This window comes from Mirounga leonina, unplaced genomic scaffold (genome assembly GCF_011800145.1).
Source record: "Mirounga leonina isolate KUSES-001 unplaced genomic scaffold, KU_Mleo_1.0 Mir_166, whole genome shotgun sequence".
Classification (NCBI taxonomy): Eukaryota; Metazoa; Chordata; class Mammalia; order Carnivora; family Phocidae; genus Mirounga; species Mirounga leonina.
Window position 1 is genome coordinate 29,325,624 of NW_023270418.1, and position 19,407 is coordinate 29,345,030.

The 19,407-nt window shown below is 46.6% G+C and overlaps 1 protein-coding gene across 2 annotated transcripts; it reads right to left on the reverse strand.

Moving 5' to 3' along the window:
• Positions 1-6,070: 6,070 nt before the first annotated feature.
• ZBTB3 (zinc finger and BTB domain containing 3) lies at positions 6,071-8,264 on the reverse strand. Of its 2 annotated transcripts, none has more exons than XM_035013052.1 (2): positions 8,096-8,264; positions 6,071-7,815 (listed from the first exon to the last, which is right to left on the reverse strand). In XM_035013052.1, exon 2 carries the CDS (start codon positions 7,762-7,764, stop codon positions 6,211-6,213), a length of 1,554 nt encoding a protein of 517 aa, XP_034868943.1. In that variant the 5' UTR covers positions 7,765-7,815; positions 8,096-8,264; the 3' UTR covers positions 6,071-6,210. The 2 variants fall into 2 exon arrangements, with proteins under 2 accessions (XP_034868943.1, XP_034868942.1); XM_035013051.1 differs by having other exon boundaries at positions 8,162-8,225.
• Between the last annotated feature and the right edge of the window lie 11,143 nt (positions 8,265-19,407).

Genomic DNA, 19,407 nt, shown 5'->3' on the forward strand with positions numbered 1-19,407 from the left:
AAATCAATTCCTTATTCTTAATATTCCATGTACATTCAGATTCTTTGTCCCTCCCACAAAAGTATCTGGTTTCTATTTTTTCTGGTGATAATTTCTAGTCCTTGCTATTGTTCATACTCAAAGCATTCATATGATATACTTATTTTTTCATTAAACTCTTTTTTCTTAAAACCTTGAGTCAAGCATTTAAGTATTTAATAATTCTTCAACCCTCATACCAAAAAACAAAACAAAAAACCCAAGTAAACATTTTAATTTTTAATAGGTGCATATCTATAGTATGCTTATTTCTCTAAAAAAAAAAAATAGGAAAAACAGATTGCCACGTCATCTTGAAACAGTACCATGAAAGAGCAGGATAAAAACATAAATATATTCTTCACTTGTCACCTTATATTTTGCAAGAGCTCAGTTCCTTACAGAGGAGGGAAATAGGAAGGGTTCTCCTTCCCTAGTGCTGAAGCACCCATGGAACTTTCTAGAAGCTTCGTCAGTGCAGGCTGCAGATCTGATGCAGTCATGTCTCAATAGGAGGCTCCATCAACCATGAGCTCCTTTGTCATTCTGTGTACTTGTGAATAATGTCCACAATGTTTGAGTTCTACAGAGTAGATGAGATCATGTAGCACTGTCTCGACCTTTATGAGTGGAGGTAGTAAGCATGTGTCACTGGCCAATGTAAGGAGAGATTTCAGAAAGAACAACAACAACCCCAAAACCCTTAGTCTTGCCAAGTATGCATGAATTCCTCTGCCTTCATCAGTAATGCCCGTCCCCCAAAGAGCCAGGCTCCTCTTTGTGTCTCCCCATATACTTAAATAACAGGACTTACAACAACAAGGTTTCCTACCAAATAATCTTGTAAGTCAAAGGACAGAACTAACAGAAATAGAATATTTTGCTCCTTTCCCAAGATGCATAAGTTTCTAAGCCTAGGTTGTTGGCAAAATTATGTCATGGTTGCATGTTTGCTTTGGGCAAGTTTTGCTTTCTGATCTTCTTTTTTCTTTTTTTTTTTTTTTCCTTCCAAAGACTTGATGTCACACTAAGCTATCTTCTGCATCAATGAGGGAAAAAATAAAACTGGTATTTAAAAACGTATTTTAGAAATTTATTGCACTAATCCCTTTATTAGCACTGCTAAGAGACAAAGTAGTCAGGCTTACATTTCAGTCTTTATTTTGAAGGCCAACTTCTAATGGAGATGTTAATGAACAAGAAATTTTTCAAAGATAGGCAGTCAGATATGGGTCTAGAGGAGGTCCAGCCAGCCCACATCCTGAAGGAATCAGCCAGAGGGCACCTAAATCTCTGTACTCAGAAGTTCGTGGACGGGAGAGGGGGGCAGCTCACTTTACCAGTCCTTAATGGATTCCATGCAGAATTTCAGGGTTTGATTGAAGAGAAAGTATTGTGGATGTGAAGGTCCATACTTGGGCACATAAGGGACAGTTTAGACTAGTCAGTGTCGGGCGCCTGGGTGGCTCAGTCGTTAGGCGTCTGCCTTCGGCTCAGGTTATCATCCCAGGGTCCTGGGATCGAGTCCCGCGTCGGGCTCCCTGCTCTGCGGGAAGCCTGCTTCTCCCTCTCCCGCTCCCCCTGCTTGTGTTCCTGCTCTCCTATCTCTCTCTCTGTCAAATAAATAAATTTAAAAAAAATTAAAAAAAAAAAAAAAAAGACTAGTCAGTGTCTTCCGAACTCATACCCACTACCTTTACAATTTTGCTAAAACCACATACTATCTATACTATTATTTTCAATATTTTATTTAAATATACATTTTCGGGGCGCCTGGGTGGCTCAGTCGTTGGGCGTCTGCCTTTCGGCTCAGGTCATGATCCCAGGGTCCTCTCTCTTGCTGTGTCTCTCTGTCAAATAAATAAAATCTTTTTTTTTTTTAAAGATTTTATTTATTTATTTGACAGAGACAGAGATAGCGAGAGCAGGAACACAAGCAGCGGGAGTGGGAGAGGGAGAGCAGACTTCCCGCCGAGGAGGGAACCCGATGTGGGACTCGATCCCAGGACCCTGGGATCATGACCTGAGCCGAAGGCAGACGCTTAACGACTGAGCCACCCAGGCGCCCAATAAATAAAATCTTTAGGGGCACCTGGGTGGCTCAGTTGCTTAAGCATCTGCCTTGGGCTCAGGTCATGATCCTGGGGTCCTCGGATTGAGTTCCACACTGGACTCTGCTCAGAGAAGAGTGTGCTTCTCCCTCTGCCTCTGCCTGCCTGCTGCACCCCCTGTTTGTGCTCTTTGTGTCGAATAAATAAATAAATAATCTTAAAAAAAAGAGAGTTCTTTTAGAGGTGCATACCGAAATTGCTTACTGATAATTGGGGAGGGGACTTTGGAACACTTCATATTATTTGCCAAAACAAAACAAAAATCCATAAAAGTAAATATATCTTACAATAAAAATAGTATATGTCCACGTAAATCATCTTTGGAAACATTGGCTTTGGCGATATTAAAATTGAAATTCAGGGGCACCTGGGTGGCTCAGTCATTCGAGCACACAACTCTTGATCTCTGTTGTGAGTTTGAGCTCCATGTTGGGCGTAGAGATTACTTTAAAAAATAAATAGTTGGGGGCGCCTGGGTAGCTCAGTTGGTTGAGCGACTGCCTTCGGCTCGGGTCATGATCCTGGAGTCCCTCGATCAAGTCCCGCATTGGGCTCCCTGCTCGGCAGGGAGCCTGCTTCTGTCTCTGACCCTCCCCCCTCTCATGTGCTCTCTCTCTCTCTCATTCTCTCTGTCTCAAATAAATAAATAAATAAAATCTTATAAATAAATAAATAAATAAATAGTTGGGATGCCTGGGTGGTTTGGTCGGTTTAGCATCCAACTCTTGATTTCGGCTCAGGTCATGATCTCGGGGTCCTGAGATGGAGCCTCACATTGGACTTTGCACTGGATGTGGAACCTGCTTGAGATTCTCCCTCTCTCTCTGCCCCCCCCCCGCCCACATCCCATCCTGAGCCTTGCGCACACGTGCATACACTCTTCTCTAAAGCAAAACAAAAATAAATAAAATGGAAATGAATGCAAAGGACTGAAATGGTGACTTTGATGAAGTCAAGCTTGGCCAAATGTCTGGTGATTGAAGAGGCAAAATAGGCAGCAAATGAAGTCATACACTTACAGAATGGCCAGTTAAGAGAAGAACTGAAATCCAGAAAAAAGAAAAGAATTGGAATCCTAAATTAGAATTATATCTCTAGGAGCACCTGGCTGGCTCAGTTGGTACAGCTTGCAGCTCTTGATCTTGGGGTTGTAAGTTTGAACCCCACGCTGAGTGTAGAGATTACTTAAAATTAAAAATCTCAAAAGAATTATATCTCTAAAGCTGGAGAGTAAAAGGTGGTTGTCTGAAAACTAAATCAGCTTATAGCTCAAAAACAAATAACTTTTCAGGGTGAAAAGTAGGCTGGTCATGATGCCAGGGTCCTGGGAGCTGGGGATCTTAGTAGGCTGGAGCCTGACCCTGAGCCTCATAAAAGGAGGCTGATTTTGGCTCAGTAAAAGGCAGCATTATCCAACAATTAAGACTGTCCGACGATAGACTAGGTTCCTTTGGGGATAATGAGTTATTTTTTTATAATGATTATTTAAGTAATCGCTATACCCAATATGGGGCTTGAACTCATGACCCTGAGGTCGAGTTTCAAGCTCCACCGAGTCAGCCAGGTGCCCCAAGTTCTTTTTCAAGCAGGGGCTTCACACTGGCAAAAGGAGGATCCAGTGTTGGACTAGAGGTTAGATGAGCTCACCTGTGGTTCCTTGAATCCATGGATGAGACCATCGAGAGTAGCGGAAACGAGAAAATTCTCTACTGATCGCACCTCTACAGACTGGTAGAGACTGTTCCTGGCGTCCAGCAGATACAGGGAGACAACCGTGGCCTTTTGTGTTGGCTGCTGTGCTGCTTTAAACATCTTGCAGATTTCTAATTGCCACCTCCAAGGAACTGAAAGCAAATGCTTGCTCTGGAGGAGAATCTCACCAAGCAACAGATCCTCTTTAGTTAGGTATTATGCATGGCCGAAACTTTAACAGTGGTTACTGTGTTTTCCAGACTGTCTAGAGAAATTGTATACATTCTATATGCCTGTAGACACCGATGTTATGTCTTGTTTTTAGGAATTGATGTTCTGAGGCAACTGATTTTATTTTTTCTCCTTGTCTCCTTTCCATATATATAATTTTTATATAATTCACATACCGTAAAATTTACCCTTTTATTTAAAAATTTTATTTGAGAGAGAAAGAGAGCATGCGCACAAGAACACAAGGAGAGGGGCAGAGGGAGAAGCCGACTTCCCACTGAGCGGGGAGCCTGATGGAGGGCTCGATCCCAGGACCCTGGCATCATGACCTGAGCCAAAGGCAGATGCTTAACTGACTGAGCCACGCAGGTGCCCAAAATTTACCCTTTTAAAGGCAACTGATTGTTTTTAGGCATTTTGCTTTGATATTTACTCTAGGAAAGACTTTGGAAAAGGTGCACCACTCAGCTAGAATAACTTATCTTGTGTATGTAAATCTTGCCTTGTTACTGACGCCAAGGAGTTAAGGTAGGAATATATATTTGCACAAATAAAATTAGCCATTTGAAAGACAAACTAAAAGGTTATTCCAACACAAGGAAAGTGAAAGGCATATAATTCATTCAGCTGTGAAAATGTTAAGCATCAATGGTTTGCTTCCCTCAATGCTCCAGATAAGGAGCTTCCTTTGGCCAAACCTCTGATGTTCGGTCCTCCTTCCTCTAACTCAGAAAGAGTAGCTTGCTGGCAAGAGCTCTCAGTTCTGAATAGGACAGACAAATCCAAAAAGAGAGAAAGAAAATTCAGAAAATGGACTCATTTTCATCTTTTCCTAAATTTTCCTTCCTGCCTTTTTTGCACTCGGTTCCTTATGTGCAGAATCAAGAAGGGTTTTTCGGGAGCCCTCTTACCCTATGGCACCACTGTTCACACAGAGGACAGAAGGGCAGGCCCCTTCTGTTACATTCCCAGAGCTCCCAGAAGCCGCCTCCACACCCGAGACTCCCATTTCTCTGCTGTATCTACTGCCAGTAACCATCTGGGTGACTACAACTGAGTTAAATCTGACTTCTACAGGCTGTCCTCATGCCTTTCAGGTGAGGGAGCTGGACTAGAGGAACTATAAGATTCTCTCATCTGGAGTTCCTCGCTTTAGTTTTTCCCAAGCACCCATCTTTTCCATACCACAGGCCCTTCCCCTCCCCACCAACCCACCACCCCGGAGTTTCATGTTTTCTGCGTTTGGGTTCCTCTTCTTTGGAGACCTCAATTCTTATTAGGACACACAAGCAAAAATTTCAAGTCATCGATACAGTGTCTGTTATTGAAAGAGTCAGCCAAAGACTTTCTACACTGGAAGTAGAGGCGAAGGGGAAGGGAGCAAAGCCAAACCCTCACGAGGACGAAAGAGAAAACTTCTGGTTCTTAGTCAACTCTCCTCAACAATGTTCTAACCCAGCACAGTGGGCATGGTGTTTGAAGCCATGATTCAAATTCTGGCTTGCCCCTTAACTCGCCCTGTGACCTTGAATAGGTTAACTTGATTTTTGAGTCTCACATTTCCTTGCCTGTGGAAAAAGGGGAGGGGGGTGCTAATACCTCATAAAGTTGTTGAGAATTGAGGATTTTTATGAAGTCCTCAGTACAGCCCAGGACACAGGAGCTCAGCTATAATGATAAACCATCACTGAGGACCATTCCCTAATCAGTCCACTTCTCCTAAGCCAAATCCATGTTGCCCTCTGCCTCAAAAGCAACCTGACCCCAAACGCTACCCCAGGTATAGATGTCAGCTTCCTAAAAGATCTGCAGGAGAGGTATGAAAGAATCAGGAGGCATGCACATTTGTGGAATAAACCAGCCAACACCAGTTCAAAGAGATACTTTCACCACTAGCTTTATGGTCCAGAAGGCAGGGCGGGAAGTGATTACAGCTCAGAAAAATTCCCAGTGCCCTTGGAGAGGAGCTGACTGAGGTGCACTGCCCCAGAAAGTCCTGCTGTCTGGCTGGGTAAAGAAAAACCGGTGGCAATCTTCAGCCTGGGCAGGAGGTTCATTCTGCTCCCCCAGCAGGGAAAAGGAGAAGCTTCCAGTCTCTGCTGCCCCCTAACGATGGCAAGAGCAGGCCTAGCATCAGCTTATGATGCTCCTGTAGATGTCAGTTTTTGGGGCCCAGTGCAAAATCTTTGGGTGGCCCTCCACCAGTGTTGTTCTGTTTGTCTGCTGTAGGGGAGCCGTGGAGGGGCTGCACTCCTAGGAGGGGGCCGGCCTCTGGGTCCGGTTTGCTGCGTTTGGCCAGGTCCTCATTGTGAGCCTTGCGGATATGTCGATACAGGTCCCCCGACTGCGTGTAGCTGCGCAGACAATAGCGACACTCATAGGGGCGCTCGCGCGTGTGCACCGTGGCGTGTCGCCTTAGTGTGTAAGAACATGAGAAGGTCTTCCCACATGTCTTGCAAGTGGGCACATCCTCAGTAAAAACCCCAAAGCTTCCCGGGGTTGCTTCATATTCGGAAGGCAGGTAAAGTGGCTCATGCAGGGCTGGGGGCGCAGGCAGGGGCGATGTCACCAGTCCTCGAGGATACTGCCCTGGACCTGGCAGCAAATGGTAGGGTAGGTGAGGATCTGGGGGCAGGAAGTGCTCACTTGGCCCCACCTCCTCCAGTCCTGCTGCTCTTGGCTCCTCAAAAGCCTCTGGCTGAGGGGGCTGTCCACCATACATTGCCCCTCCGGGCGGGAATAGTCCCTCAGGCCCCTGAGGCTGTTCCTCGGACACGTCGGGCTCCTCATCAGAAATCACAATAGCTTCTACTTTCACCTGGACCAGCTCAGCTTCCACTGGTGCTGGAGCCTGTGATGGAACTGGGGCTGGGACTGGGGCTGCTGCTGGAGCTGGAGGATAGAAGCCTTGCAGTGGTCCCCCAGCAGCCCTTGGTTCCACCATCCTCAGACTCTCAGTACCCACATCAAGGGGAGCCAGCGGCTCCACTGAAACTGCTGAAAGGCCCGGAGAGAAGTAGTTTGCAGGAATGGTCTCTGTGGAGCTACTGGGGCTGGCAAGGGAGACATCAGTCACTAGAGGAGGAGGTGCCCGTAGATGTGGTGCCTCGACCTCCATGCCGGGCTGTGTAGTGTCAGCACCCCCAGGCATTGGTGGCTCATCTGGAGGACAGACAGTTGGAGAGGGAGCTGCAGGGCCCTTCCATTCCCCTTTGCCCCAATTGCCTGATGTCTCGGCAGATGCCAACGAAGGCTGGGGGCCACGGGAAGAGGACAAAAACTCCAAACTAGAGGGCTGTGAGCTGGTTTCCTCCTCCTTCTTGGTACTGTCTGCCTCTGCCAGGGCCCGGGCCTGCAGCCGCCGCTTACACACTTTAACAATGTCATTCATGTGCAAGTAGCTGGCAGCAGCCAGCACATCCTCCACAGGGGTATCCCCCCTCAGGACCAGCTGGCCAGCATACATGAAGTCCAGAAGCAGCCCAAAGGCTGGGGCCGTGACAATCTCATTGTGGATGCACACCAGATCCCTCTTGTCCAGTTCTCGCTCTTTGTAGAAAAGCTGGAAGAATGGGCTGCAGGAGGCCAGCACAGCCCGATGGGCCAAGAACTGGGTGCTACCCACCATCACGGTGCAGTCACAAAGGAAACCCTGGGACCGCTGCTCTCGGAGGCTCTGCAGCAGCTGCTGGCTGTGTTCTGGGAACTCCATAGCACCCCACGAAGGGAAAAGGACCCTACGAAGGTCCCCACCAGAGGCTCCCTGGTAAGAGAGGACAGTAGGTTAGGGCAGGTAACCTCCCCAGCAACCTTCACCTCAGCCTGAGCTATCACCTGCCACCCCAAAGCCTCTGGCAACACCGTCCTGACCCCAAAACGCCCGCTAAAATTACTACCCTTCTTTCTCCTAGGTCACACCCAGTGGTTTCCTCTTAGCCCCGCCCCCTCGGCACAGCCTTCGCAGCAGGCCCCGCCCCCGCTTCGCAAAGGACACGCCCCGGAAGCCCCGCCCCCTAACCAGCCTCCGCTTCCTCAAATCCCACCCGGTGTTTTCCAGCAGCTCCTCCAGCTAGGAGTCTCTTTTGCTTCCAGGCCTTTCCGGAAGGTACCTCTACGCCCCACTCCAGGAACTCCCCTGAGCCTCTCTCTCTCGCATTCCAGGGGCTAGGAAGTCCTAGGGTGGGAACTAGCAGAGAAAGCAGATCCCTCACCCACCAGCGAACAACCACCGGCGAACTCCGCCCCTTCCCACCTTCTCAGTTTTCATTGGCTCAAATTGGCCTCCCCTCGGCACGGATTGGCTCACTGTCCATGAACCATCCCCCACGCTCTGAGCGGCGTCTGCAAGTGGGTGCTGGTGGCGGTTGCTCCGGCAGCTAGGCGCAGGATTGGTTGGCGCTCCTGTCCTAAACTTTTCCTCCTCGTCCCGCCTTCTTTGCCCCAGAGACCTCTTGATTGGCTGAGCTTCTCCATCTACCTGCGGCCGTAGGAGGGCGGGCACCGGCTCCAAGGAGATGAGCACGAAGTCCTCTGGGCGGGGCGCGAGGCCCGACACCCTGCAGGGTGTTGTGCTCAGGGCGACTGGGAAAGGGAGAACCCACAAACTGGTGTGATGCCCAGGCGGCCCGGCTCCAACATAACGGTGGGCAATAGCTATGCCTCTCTGAACTGCAGGTGTCTCCTGAAGGTCCCTTCCTCCCTCAAAAATGTCAAGATGCCCTTTTGCTTCACTACCCCGGTCTGATCGCTCCAGACTCCTGGCTCAGAAATGGTGGTGTCCTTATACCCGATCATACCGTCCTTAGCCTGATCCCTGTAGTCAGTTTTACAATGAAGAGATTAGAGTGCCCTTTTCTGTGTCTGGAGCGGCCTTGGAGGTGCTGATGGAAGGAAGGGGAGGGAGAGGGCACAAGGCCCTAAAATTTACCAGCACAGGAGAACAGGCGAATAAAGAGCATGGTTACTTCTTCTTTTTCTTTTTTTTTTAAGTAGGCTCGATGCCCAACATGGGGCCTGAACTCGATGACCCAGAGATCAAGAGTCATACGCTCCACCGACTGAGCCCCAAGAGCATGGTAGCGTGTTTTTTTGTTTTGGGTGTTTTGTTTGTTTGTTTGTTGGGTTTTTTGTTTCTTTTTTTTAGTGTGGTTACTTCTGAATAAATCTTTTTTCTTTTTAAAGATACTATTTCTTTTTTAGAAAGATAGTAGTTTTTTGTTTTGTTTTTTAAGATTTTATTTATTTATTTGACAGAGAGATAGGGAGAGCCGGAACACAAGTAGGGGGAGTGGAAGAGGGAGAAGCAGGCTTCCTGCCGAGAAGAGAGCCCGATTGGGGCTCGATCCCAGGACCCTGGGATCATGACCTGAGCCGAAGGCAGATGCCCAACGACTGAGCCACCCAGCCGCCGCCTGAATAAATCTTTTGAAGGTACCTAGGCAACCAGCAGAGGAAGGGGTATGAGTTGGGAGTCAGTGATACCTGCCTCTTCCCTGACCGGGGCAATGTGTTGACAGGATTATCACAGGGGTAACTCAGTGCCCTTCACCCCTACTTGCCCCATCACCCACAGTACTAAGTATCTTCACTTTGTTCTGCAGCCAAGCCCTCCAATGAGACCTAACCAGAATTAGGGACATTCATCAAACTTTCATCCTTGTACTTGAGCCGTGTGGGCAATACTGGACTCAGCTTGAGATCCCATCTTTTCTTTTCTTTTTTTTTTTTTTTTAAAGATTTTATTTATTTATTTGACAGAGAGAGGCACAGTGAGAGAGGGAACACAAGCAGGGGGAGTGGGAGAAGGAGAAGTAGGCTTCCCGCCGAGCAGGGAGCCTGATGTGGGGCTCGATCCCAGGACCCTGAGATCATGACCTGAGCCGAAGGCAGATGCTTAACGACTGAGCCACCCAGGCACCCCGAGATCCCATCTTTTCAAGATATCTTCCAAGCCACACAGTATTGCATAGAAATTAAAATTAATGTAAGCAACATTTCATTTTTTGAAAAATAACTATATTTTCAAAACAAAAAAAATATAGTGATAATTAGTGGCATTGTTTTATATTTTCCCAAATTCCTTTAATGTCTGGCTTAATAGAAGACAGATGGATTCTCACATCTGCTTCTTTTTTCAAGCTATTATGAGATGTTGTCTTGCTTGTGTGAAGAAAATGCCTCACACAGGTATGAGTTCATGGAATTTCATTGGCTATGGTGAGGTCTTTGTATTTTATTCTTAGTGTGATGGGAAGCCATTGATGGGTTTTAAGCAGAGGAATGTTCTGATATGATTCTACTTCTTAGAGGCTTATCCTGCCTACTCAGTGGAGAAGGGACCACAGGGGATCAAAGTGGGAGCAGGGAGGAGGGTGTGGGTATGGTCCCATAGGAGATGATGGTGCCTTGACAAAGGTAGTGGTGGATGTAGCTGGAGAGAAATGCTGGGTCAACAGAGTTTTGCTAAAACGAGGGTAGGAAATTAGGGACAAGAAAAAAAAAGAGTCAAAGGTGGCCCAAATTTTTGCATGAGCAGTGGTGTGGCTGATAGAACCATTTTCCTAGAGGGGGCAATGGGAAATCGAGAGTTCTGCTTCTGACCTTTAAGTAGAGCTTCCTCTTAGCCAGTTAGACTTGTGAGCCTGAAGATCAAGAGGAATGTTGGGGTTGGAGATACATGTTGGGAATATCATCAGCATATAGATGGTATATTTAAAACCAAGGGACTAGAGAGATTACCCCCTGTACAGTAGAGGGCTGCTGGAGTGGTAACATAGGCTGTTTAGGAAGGTGAAGCAATCCTGTTTCTACAGGTTCAGAAGAGATCGGAATGAAGGTGAGTCAGAGTTTGGGCACAGAGACTGAATGCATGCCACACTTCAGAATTGCCATGCCTACTGGACCTAGATTAAAAAAAATTTTTTTTTAAAGATTTTATTTATTTATTTGACAGAGAGAGACACAGTGAGGGAGGGAATACAAGCAGGGGGAGTGGGTGAGGGAGAAGCAGGCTTCCGGCTGAGCAGGGAGCCCGATATGGGGCTTGATCCCAGCATCCTGGGATCATGACCTGAGCTGAAGGCAGACGCTTAACGACTGAGCCACCCAGGTGCCCCCCAATTTTTTTTTTTTAAGTAACTCTATGCCCAACGTGGTAAGGCTTAAACTCATGACCTTGAGATCAAGAGTCACATGCTCTACTGACTGAGCCAGCCAGACACCCCTGAAATTTCTTGTTTTAGCTTTAAATTTCCCACATTGGGTGTAGAAGTTACTTAAAAATAAAATCTTAGTAAATAAATAAATTAATAAATACCAAAAGAAATTTCATACTCATAGTAGCAACTTTCCCCCCAAAAAAAGCTTGAAAAGCTTTGCTTCTGTGTCTGTGTATTAATAGAAGTCAGATAAACATCTACCATTTTTTTAGCATTTGTCAAGTGCTAACAGTGTGCTAAAGATATAATCTCTAATTCCATAATAGCCTTTCTTCTTTCTTAGACAAAAATGACACCTTCAGCTTCATTAAGTAACTTGGCCAAGGTCACACAGCTAATAAAAGGCAGAGCTGAGATTGAATTTAAGTCTATCTTCAAAACCATACCCCTAACCATTCTGTAGATCTATCTTCCTAGAGTGTTGGCAGGTGGTTTTCAAGGTTGTTGTTGTACCAATGGCCAGAGGATTTAGACTTGGTTATCCTACTGTTGGAAGAACTGGAGGCACAGAGGGAGGAGCCCAGAACCCGGAAGAGGGGCAGCTGAGATGGATGATTTTGCTCAGAGATTGCCCTCCAGCAGGATCAGCTGCTTCTGTTTGTCTTTAGGAAACAGATGACAGACATCACAAGGGCTCCTCTCTAAAAAGAGATAGCAAAAATTAACTGAATCCTCCAATGGACTTTCTCTGTATGCCAAATCTTAGTACAGCTGATTGGTAGCCATTGCTGTTTTCTCTTCTATCTTAGCTGGTCTCTCTCTGATCCTGAAACTTTGGAAGCAAGGGGATCAGGGCTTGGGGAAAATTTGTCACGGCCAACCGATGCCTGGGGAGCTCAGAGACAGATCAGGTTCAGCCAGTCTTTGCTGACAAAATCCAAAGGCAGAGAAACAAATGGTCGTGAAACAAGAAAGGAGTTTATTTCAGGGAAGCCAACACTGGGGAAGACAGTGGATTAGCGTCTCAAAGGCTGTCTCCAAAGTGCTGATACTCCCACGTTCATATAAGGAAAATGCAGGGCAAAGGTAGGTGGGTACGCGCAGGTAGGCGAGAAGGTCAAATGGATAACTGTCTTGCAGGCAATCATCAGTGGGGTTTTGCTGGCTCAGGACGGTCCTTATTGCTTGAGGGGATAGTTTGGTTTCCATCAAGGGATGCTTTGCCCTCAGGGTCTTCTGCATGAGCCAAGAGACAAGCTGTAATGAAGAACCCAACTAGAAAGTTTGAGGTCAAAATGGAGGCAGCCAAAGCCCTCTTTTACCCTGGGAAGCCACTGGGTTCCAAAAAGGAGAGACATAATTAGACTTGAGTTTTGAATACATCACTCTTGGCAAATAAGCACATAAAAAGATGTTCAATGGGCGCCTGGGTGGCTCAGTTGGTTAAGTGACTGCCTTCGGCTTGGGTCATGATCCCAGGGTCTTGGGATCGAGTCCCACATCGGGCTCCCGGCTTGGCGGAGAGCCTGCTTCTCCCTCTGACCCTATCCCCTCTCATGCTGTTTCTCTCTCTCTCTCTCTCTCAAATAAATAAATAAATAAAATCTTTAAAAAAAAAAAAAAGATGTTCAACATCATTAGTCATTAGGGAAGTGAAAATTAAAACCACAATGAGATACTACTACACATATACTAGAATAGCTAAATAAACAAACCCTGCTGACAATACAAAGTGCTGGTGAGGATATTAGAACAACTGGAATTCTTATCCCTGCATATGCAATTATAATATTTTACCATACCACACAGGCACAATAGGTGTAAATGAACTCAAGAGCATCGATAATAGTAAACTGTGGTAAAATGACTAGGAAGAGATGAGGGTATCTTCTAGGATTTTATTTTACTCTTTTAAGAAATCTCTCTACCCAACATGGGGCTTGAACTCACAACCCCAAGATCAAGAATCATATGCTCTACCACCTGAACCAGCCAGGCACCCCAGGAAGTGATGAGTAATAAGTATTTATTAATAATTCTGACTCTAGGGGTGCCTGGGTGGCTCAGTCGGTTGGGCGTCTACCTTTGGGGCCCCGCGTCAGGCTCCCTGCTCCGCAAGAAGCCTGCTTCTCCCTCTCCCACTCCCCCTGCTTGTGTTCCCTCTCTAGCTGTGTCTCTCTCTCTCAAATAAATAAATAAAATCTTTAAAAATAATAATTCTGACTCTAATTACAATGTCTGTTCCCCCCCCACCGCCCCCCACACACACATCAAGTAATTCTCAGACACCAGCTGAGTGTTCTACAATTCAATTCTGAAACCATCTCCCTGGAGATGTTGGGTTCCACAGGTTAAGGGCTCAGTCCTATAAGAATGCTCCCCTTTTAGATGCCAATTGTAAGTCCAGGTTGTCAGCTGTACTTCTCACCTACTGGCTATAGATTGGAAGTTCCAAAGACTCCTTCTTGGGTTTAGTTAATTTGCTAGAGTGGTTCATGGAACACAAAGACATTTCACTTACTAGATTACTGGTTTATTATAAAAGGATATATAACTCAGGAATAGCTAGGTGAAGAGATGCATAGGGCAAAGTATGGGAAAAGGGTATGGAACTTCTATGCTCTCTCTTACAGTGCTACTCTCCCAGTATCTCCAAGGTATTCACCAACCTAGAGGCTCTCTGAACCCCCTTCCTTTTCGGTTTTTATGGAGGCTTCATTACACACACACAATTGATGAAATCGTTGGCCAAAGGTCAAGGATTCAACCTCCAGCCCTCTCCCTACCCTGGAGGTCAGGAGGTTGAGACCGAAAGATCCAACCCTTCAGTCTTGAGGTTGGTTCCCCCAGCAACCAGTCCCTATTATTAGGTGATTTTCAAATGTCACCTCATTAACATAAACTCAGGTTTGAAAGGGGTTTGTTATGAATATCAAGACACCTTTAACACCGTTATCACTTAGGAAATTCTGAGGGTTTTAGGAGCTCTGTGCCAAGAACAGAGAAGACCAAATATATATTTATTATAAATCACAATATCACAATTACCTTTGTGGGTTTTTTTTCTAACTTTTTATTATGAACAATGTCAAACACACAAAAGTAGAAGGAAACATATAAGAAACCATTATTACCCATCACCCGGCTTCAACAATTACAAATGTATCGCCAAACTTGTTTCGTCTATACCTCTGATGTGGGAAAGACCGAAGGAAATGTAGATAAAATTAAACATCCTTATAACCGGCAGCCCATTGACAAATACTTGAAAAGGCAGATTATAACATTCCTCCAGGATCCTGAGTCTTCTTTAGCATATGAAATTCCTTTTAGAATTTCCCTTATCTTTATGTCCCCCACAACCCCAAGGTGTATAATCTGTTGTTCCTCACAATCCCCGGGCAGCAGGGAGCAGTGGGGCCCCATCCACAGCAGCTCTTTCTGCCCAGGGGTCCTGTCCCGGTGCTTTAATAAAACCACCTTTTTTGCACCAAAGACGACTCAAGAATTCTTTCTTGGCCATCAGCACCGGACCCCACCAACCTCACCAACATTCCAAAAAAAGCAAAAAGCAAAAAACTACCTCACCTCTGCCTTTGTTTTTTAAGTTTATATATTTTTTTAAATATTTGTTTATTTATGAGAGAGAGAGAGCATGAACGGGAGGGACAGAGGGAGAGGGAGGGAGAATCTCAAGCCGACTCCATACTGAGCGGGAGCCCGACAGGGGGCTCGATCTCACAACCCTGAGATCACGACCTGAGCCAAATGAAAGCAAGAGTTGGAAGTTTAGGGGCGCCTGGGTGGCTCAGTTGTTAAGCGTCTGCCTTCGGCTCAGGTCATGATCCCAGCGTCCTGGGATCGAGCCCCACATCGGGCTCTCTGCTCCGCGGGAAGCCTGCTTCTCCCTCTCCCATTCCCCCTGCTTGTGTTCCCTCTCTCGCTGTGTCTCTCTGTCAAATAAATAAATAAAATCTTAAAAAAAAAAAAAAAAAGAGTTGGACGTTTAACCAACTGCGCCACCCAGGCACCCCTGCCTTTTTTTTTTCAGTATAATTAATTTAATTGTAAGTTATAATAATAGACAGCATTAAATGTTTGATAGAGGCTGTATTTAACAGCTGGCTTGTAAAATTTCTGAAATACTAACAACTGGCTAGGGGCACTTGGCTGGCTCAGTCGGTAGAGCATGCAACTCAATCTTGGGGTTGTAATTTCGAGCCCCACTCGGGTGTAGAAATTACTTAAAATTAGGGACACCTGGGTGGCTCAGTCATTAAGCGACTGCCTTCGGCTCAGGTCATGATCCCGGGGTCCTGGGATCGAGCCCCGCATCGGGCTCACCACTCAGCAGGAAGCCTGCTTCTCCCTCTCCCACTCTCCCGGCTGCTCCCCCTGCTTGTGTTCTCTCTCTCTCTCCCTCTCTCTGTCAAATAAATAAATAAAAGTCTTTAAAAAAACCCTAAAATGGGCGCCTGGGTGGCTCAGATGGTTAAGCGTCTGCCTTCGGCTCAGGTCATGATCCCAGGGTCCTGGGATCGAGTCCCCCATCGGGCTCTCTGCTCCTTGGGAGCCTGCTTCTCCCTCTGCCTCTCTCTCTCTGTCTCTCATGAATAAATAAATAAAAATCTTAAAAAAAAAACAACCCTAAAATAAAATTAAATTAAGGGGCACCTGGATGGCTCAGTCAGTTAAGCGTCTGACTTTTTTTTTTTTTTTAAGATTTTATTTACTCATTTGAGAGAGAGAGAAAGGCAGAGAGATCACAAGCAGGGCGAGAGGCATGAGGAAGAGGGAGAAGACTCCTCGCTGAGCTGGGACCCCGACATGGGGCTCGATCCCAGGATCTGGAGACCATGACCGAACTAAAGGCAGATGCTTAACCATCTGAGCCACCCAGGCACCCCATAAGCGTCTGACTCTTGATTTCAGCTCCAGTTGTGATCTCAGGGTTGTGGGATTGAGCCTCACCTTGGGCTCTGGTCTGGGAGTGGAACCTGCTTAGGACTCTCTCTCCCTCTCCCTCTGTGTCCCCCCCACCCCTACTACTTACCAAATATGTGCACTCTCTCTCTCTCTCAAAAAAAAAAAAAGGCTCAGAAGTGATAAGGGAGTATCCGAGGTTTTGGACTTTAATCATTTCATCCCTCTTACAAGGAACTTCCTAACTCCCAGCCCCAAATTAACCAATCTCTCCCATTTCACCCTGGGGACCAAGTGCTTGTTAGACCTGGTCTGGGAAGGACCATATACCAGGATTTTAGCAACTCCACCAGCAGTCAAAGTGAAGCCTGGATCCACCATTCCAGAGTCAAACCCTGGTCAAACCCTGGTCCTCAATGGGGCCTAACAAAAGGAACCAAAATCCCTCTGTGAACCCAGAGAGGACTCAAGCTAGTCTTGAAGTGACAAGACACAGATAAGTCTTTTTCCTTTTGCCTGCCTTCTCCTCACAGTATGTGGGGAGTTCACGAAGACATCCTCTATCTCTCGCCGGACTCCTGGCTGTACTCAGTCTTTCATTGTGCACTGGGCCTTGCCTCCTAAATGCCCTAACCCTCTTCATATTTTCCAGAAGGTCAAACCATGGGACCCCTTGGTAGATCTGGATGAGAGGAACCCTGACTGCCAGGGGACCCCTTGATAGATCTGGATGAGAGGAACCCTGACTGCCACCCCATCCACGTCCCTGACCAGCAGGAAGTAGCTATGGTCGGTCCTCACCCTTTTTCCCTAAGAGCAGTTAGGGTTACCTCTTCAGAGGGGGGAATGATGAAGGATAACTGGAAGAAAGGCAGGTGGGACAACCCCCCCGCCCCACGCCCTAAGAGGAAACCACCCTTAAAACACCCTTTCACACCACCCTGGAAGGAGCCCTCCACCCTTTCCCATATGATAGGTGACAAAAACCCGATTGGATGACAGGCTCAGGGAGGGTTCATCATATGAAAACAGCCCGCCAACAAAGCCCATAAAACCCCTTAGACTTAGAAATTCCGGTGGCAACCCCTTTGGGTCCCCTCCCTCCTTGGAAACTTTGTACTATCACTTTGCTATAGCTCAATAAACCTTGTTTTGCTGCCCACCAAAAAAAAAAAAAAAAGGCTCTTGTAGTTGGTTCCAGCACCCCACTGTCCTTAAGTTTGCCTTTGAGGGGTCCATAATAGCCAAACTATGGAGAGAGCCCAGATGTCCATTGACAGATGAATGGATAAAGAAGATGTGGTGTATATATACACAATGGAATACTACTCAGCCATCAGAAAATGAAATCTTGCCATTGCAACACGATGTAAATGGAATTAGAGGGTATTATGCTAAGCGAAATAAGTCAATCAGAAAAAGATAATTATATCACTCATATGTGGAATTTAAGAAACAAAACAGAAGATCATAGGGGAAGAGAGGAAAAAATAAAACAAGACAAAATCAGACAGGGAGACAAACCAAGAGAGACTCTTAACTAGGAAACTGAGGGTTGCTGAAGGGGAGGTGGGTGGGGGGATGGGGCTACTGGGTGACTGGCATTAAGGAGGGCACGTGATGTAATGAGTACTGGGTGTTATATAACACTGAGGAGTCACTGACCTCTACCTCTTGAAACCAATAATACACTATATGTTAATTAATTAGATTTTTTTTTTAAGATTATTTATTTATTTATTTGACAGAGAGAGACACAGCGAGAGGGAACACAAGCAGGGGGAGTGGGAGAGGGAGAAGCAGGCTCCACGCAGAGCAGGGAGCCCGATGTGGGACTCGATCCCAGGACCCTGGGATCATGACCTGAGCTGAAGGCAGTCGCTTAACCAACTGAGCCACCCAGGCGCCCTAATTAATTAGATTTAAATAAAAAGCAAAACAAAACAAAAGTTGCCTTTGAGGGGAGGCTGGCTGGAAAAGAAGTTAAGAACTGCTGAGGCCCATTCATCTGCTTCCTTGCCTGATTCTCCAAAGGGGATCCCCATGGAGTCTGAGTGGGAGATTGGTGGGCTCAGACATTCTAGGAAATGGGCAGTGTCAATGGCAACTGGTGTGTGACTGCTCTGAGGAAGCAGCTGTCTCTGTTCTTGAAGGAGGGCGGGTCAGGCTCTTTTATTTACAACATAAAAAAACTTAGGCAACTGGGAGTTTACTCAAGGCCACAGTATTGTTCTGGCTCTAGAACCCACTGCCCTTGCTAAGCCTTTCTCACGGGTCTGTGTCTCATGGTTTCTGCCTCTTTCTGTACCACCCTTTTATCAGTCAGGGTCTCAGCAGGGAACAGACTGTATGCTCACTCTGGTTAATTGAGGTGAGTTTAATAAAGGGACTGTCTACAAAAAAGTGGGCGGAGTTGAAGGAACAAAGGCTCATCAGTTCTCTAAGCCCCTGGTGTGTGTGTTGGGGGGGAGTGGAAAGGGGGACCAGGAAGGAGGAGTGCAGTGACTTACCTGGTTTCTCACACAGGGAGGGAGTGCTGCCTTCTGGGCTCTGATTTTGGAGGCTTCATCTCCTAACTACCTGGGGGCAAGGAGTGGGTATTCCATGTTTGTTGAACAAATCCTGCATGAAAATCTGGAATGCCCAAATATGCAAGAGTCTTGGGGTCAGACATCGTGAATTTGAATCCCGCCCTTGAGTGATCCTCAAGTGACCTCAACCCTCTGAGCCTGGGACCTCATTGGTAAAGCTTGCCTGGTGGGGTTGCTGGAAAAAGACAGCTACTTCCTATGCTTAGCTATGTGAAAGCAATCCTCAAATATTTGCTATACGAATGCACTCTGCTAAAGCGCTTTATTCCTGTTGTCTTTCATTAGCTAATTAATTCCATTTAAAAGTACTTATTTTGGGATGTCTGGGTGGCTCAGTCGGTTAAGCCTCTGCCTTCCGCTCAGGTCATGATCCCAGGGTCCTGGGATCGAGTCCCACATAAGGCTCCTTGCTCAGCAGGGAGCCTACTTCTCCCTCTGCCTGCCACTCCCCATGCTTGTGCTCTCTCTCTCTGATAAATAAACAAATAAAATTTTTTAAAAAGTACTTATTTATTGAGCGTCCATTCTAGGCCTGGCACTGTTAAGAGTCTGGAGGTTGGACCCACTGGTGGGCGTGGCACAAGTGGGCGTGGCCCACGGATTTCCCGCCCACGACAGCGATGCCCAATTGGGTCTACGGAGGGCGCAGAGTCCCGCCCACTTCGCTGGGGCAGGCCCGGAAGC

Bases quoted from the DNA above. Each gene is read 5' to 3' on its own strand.
- ZBTB3 (XM_035013052.1), bottom strand. From the start codon at position 7,764: ATGGAGTTCCCAGAACACAGCCAGCAGCTGCTGCAGAGCCTCCGAGAG.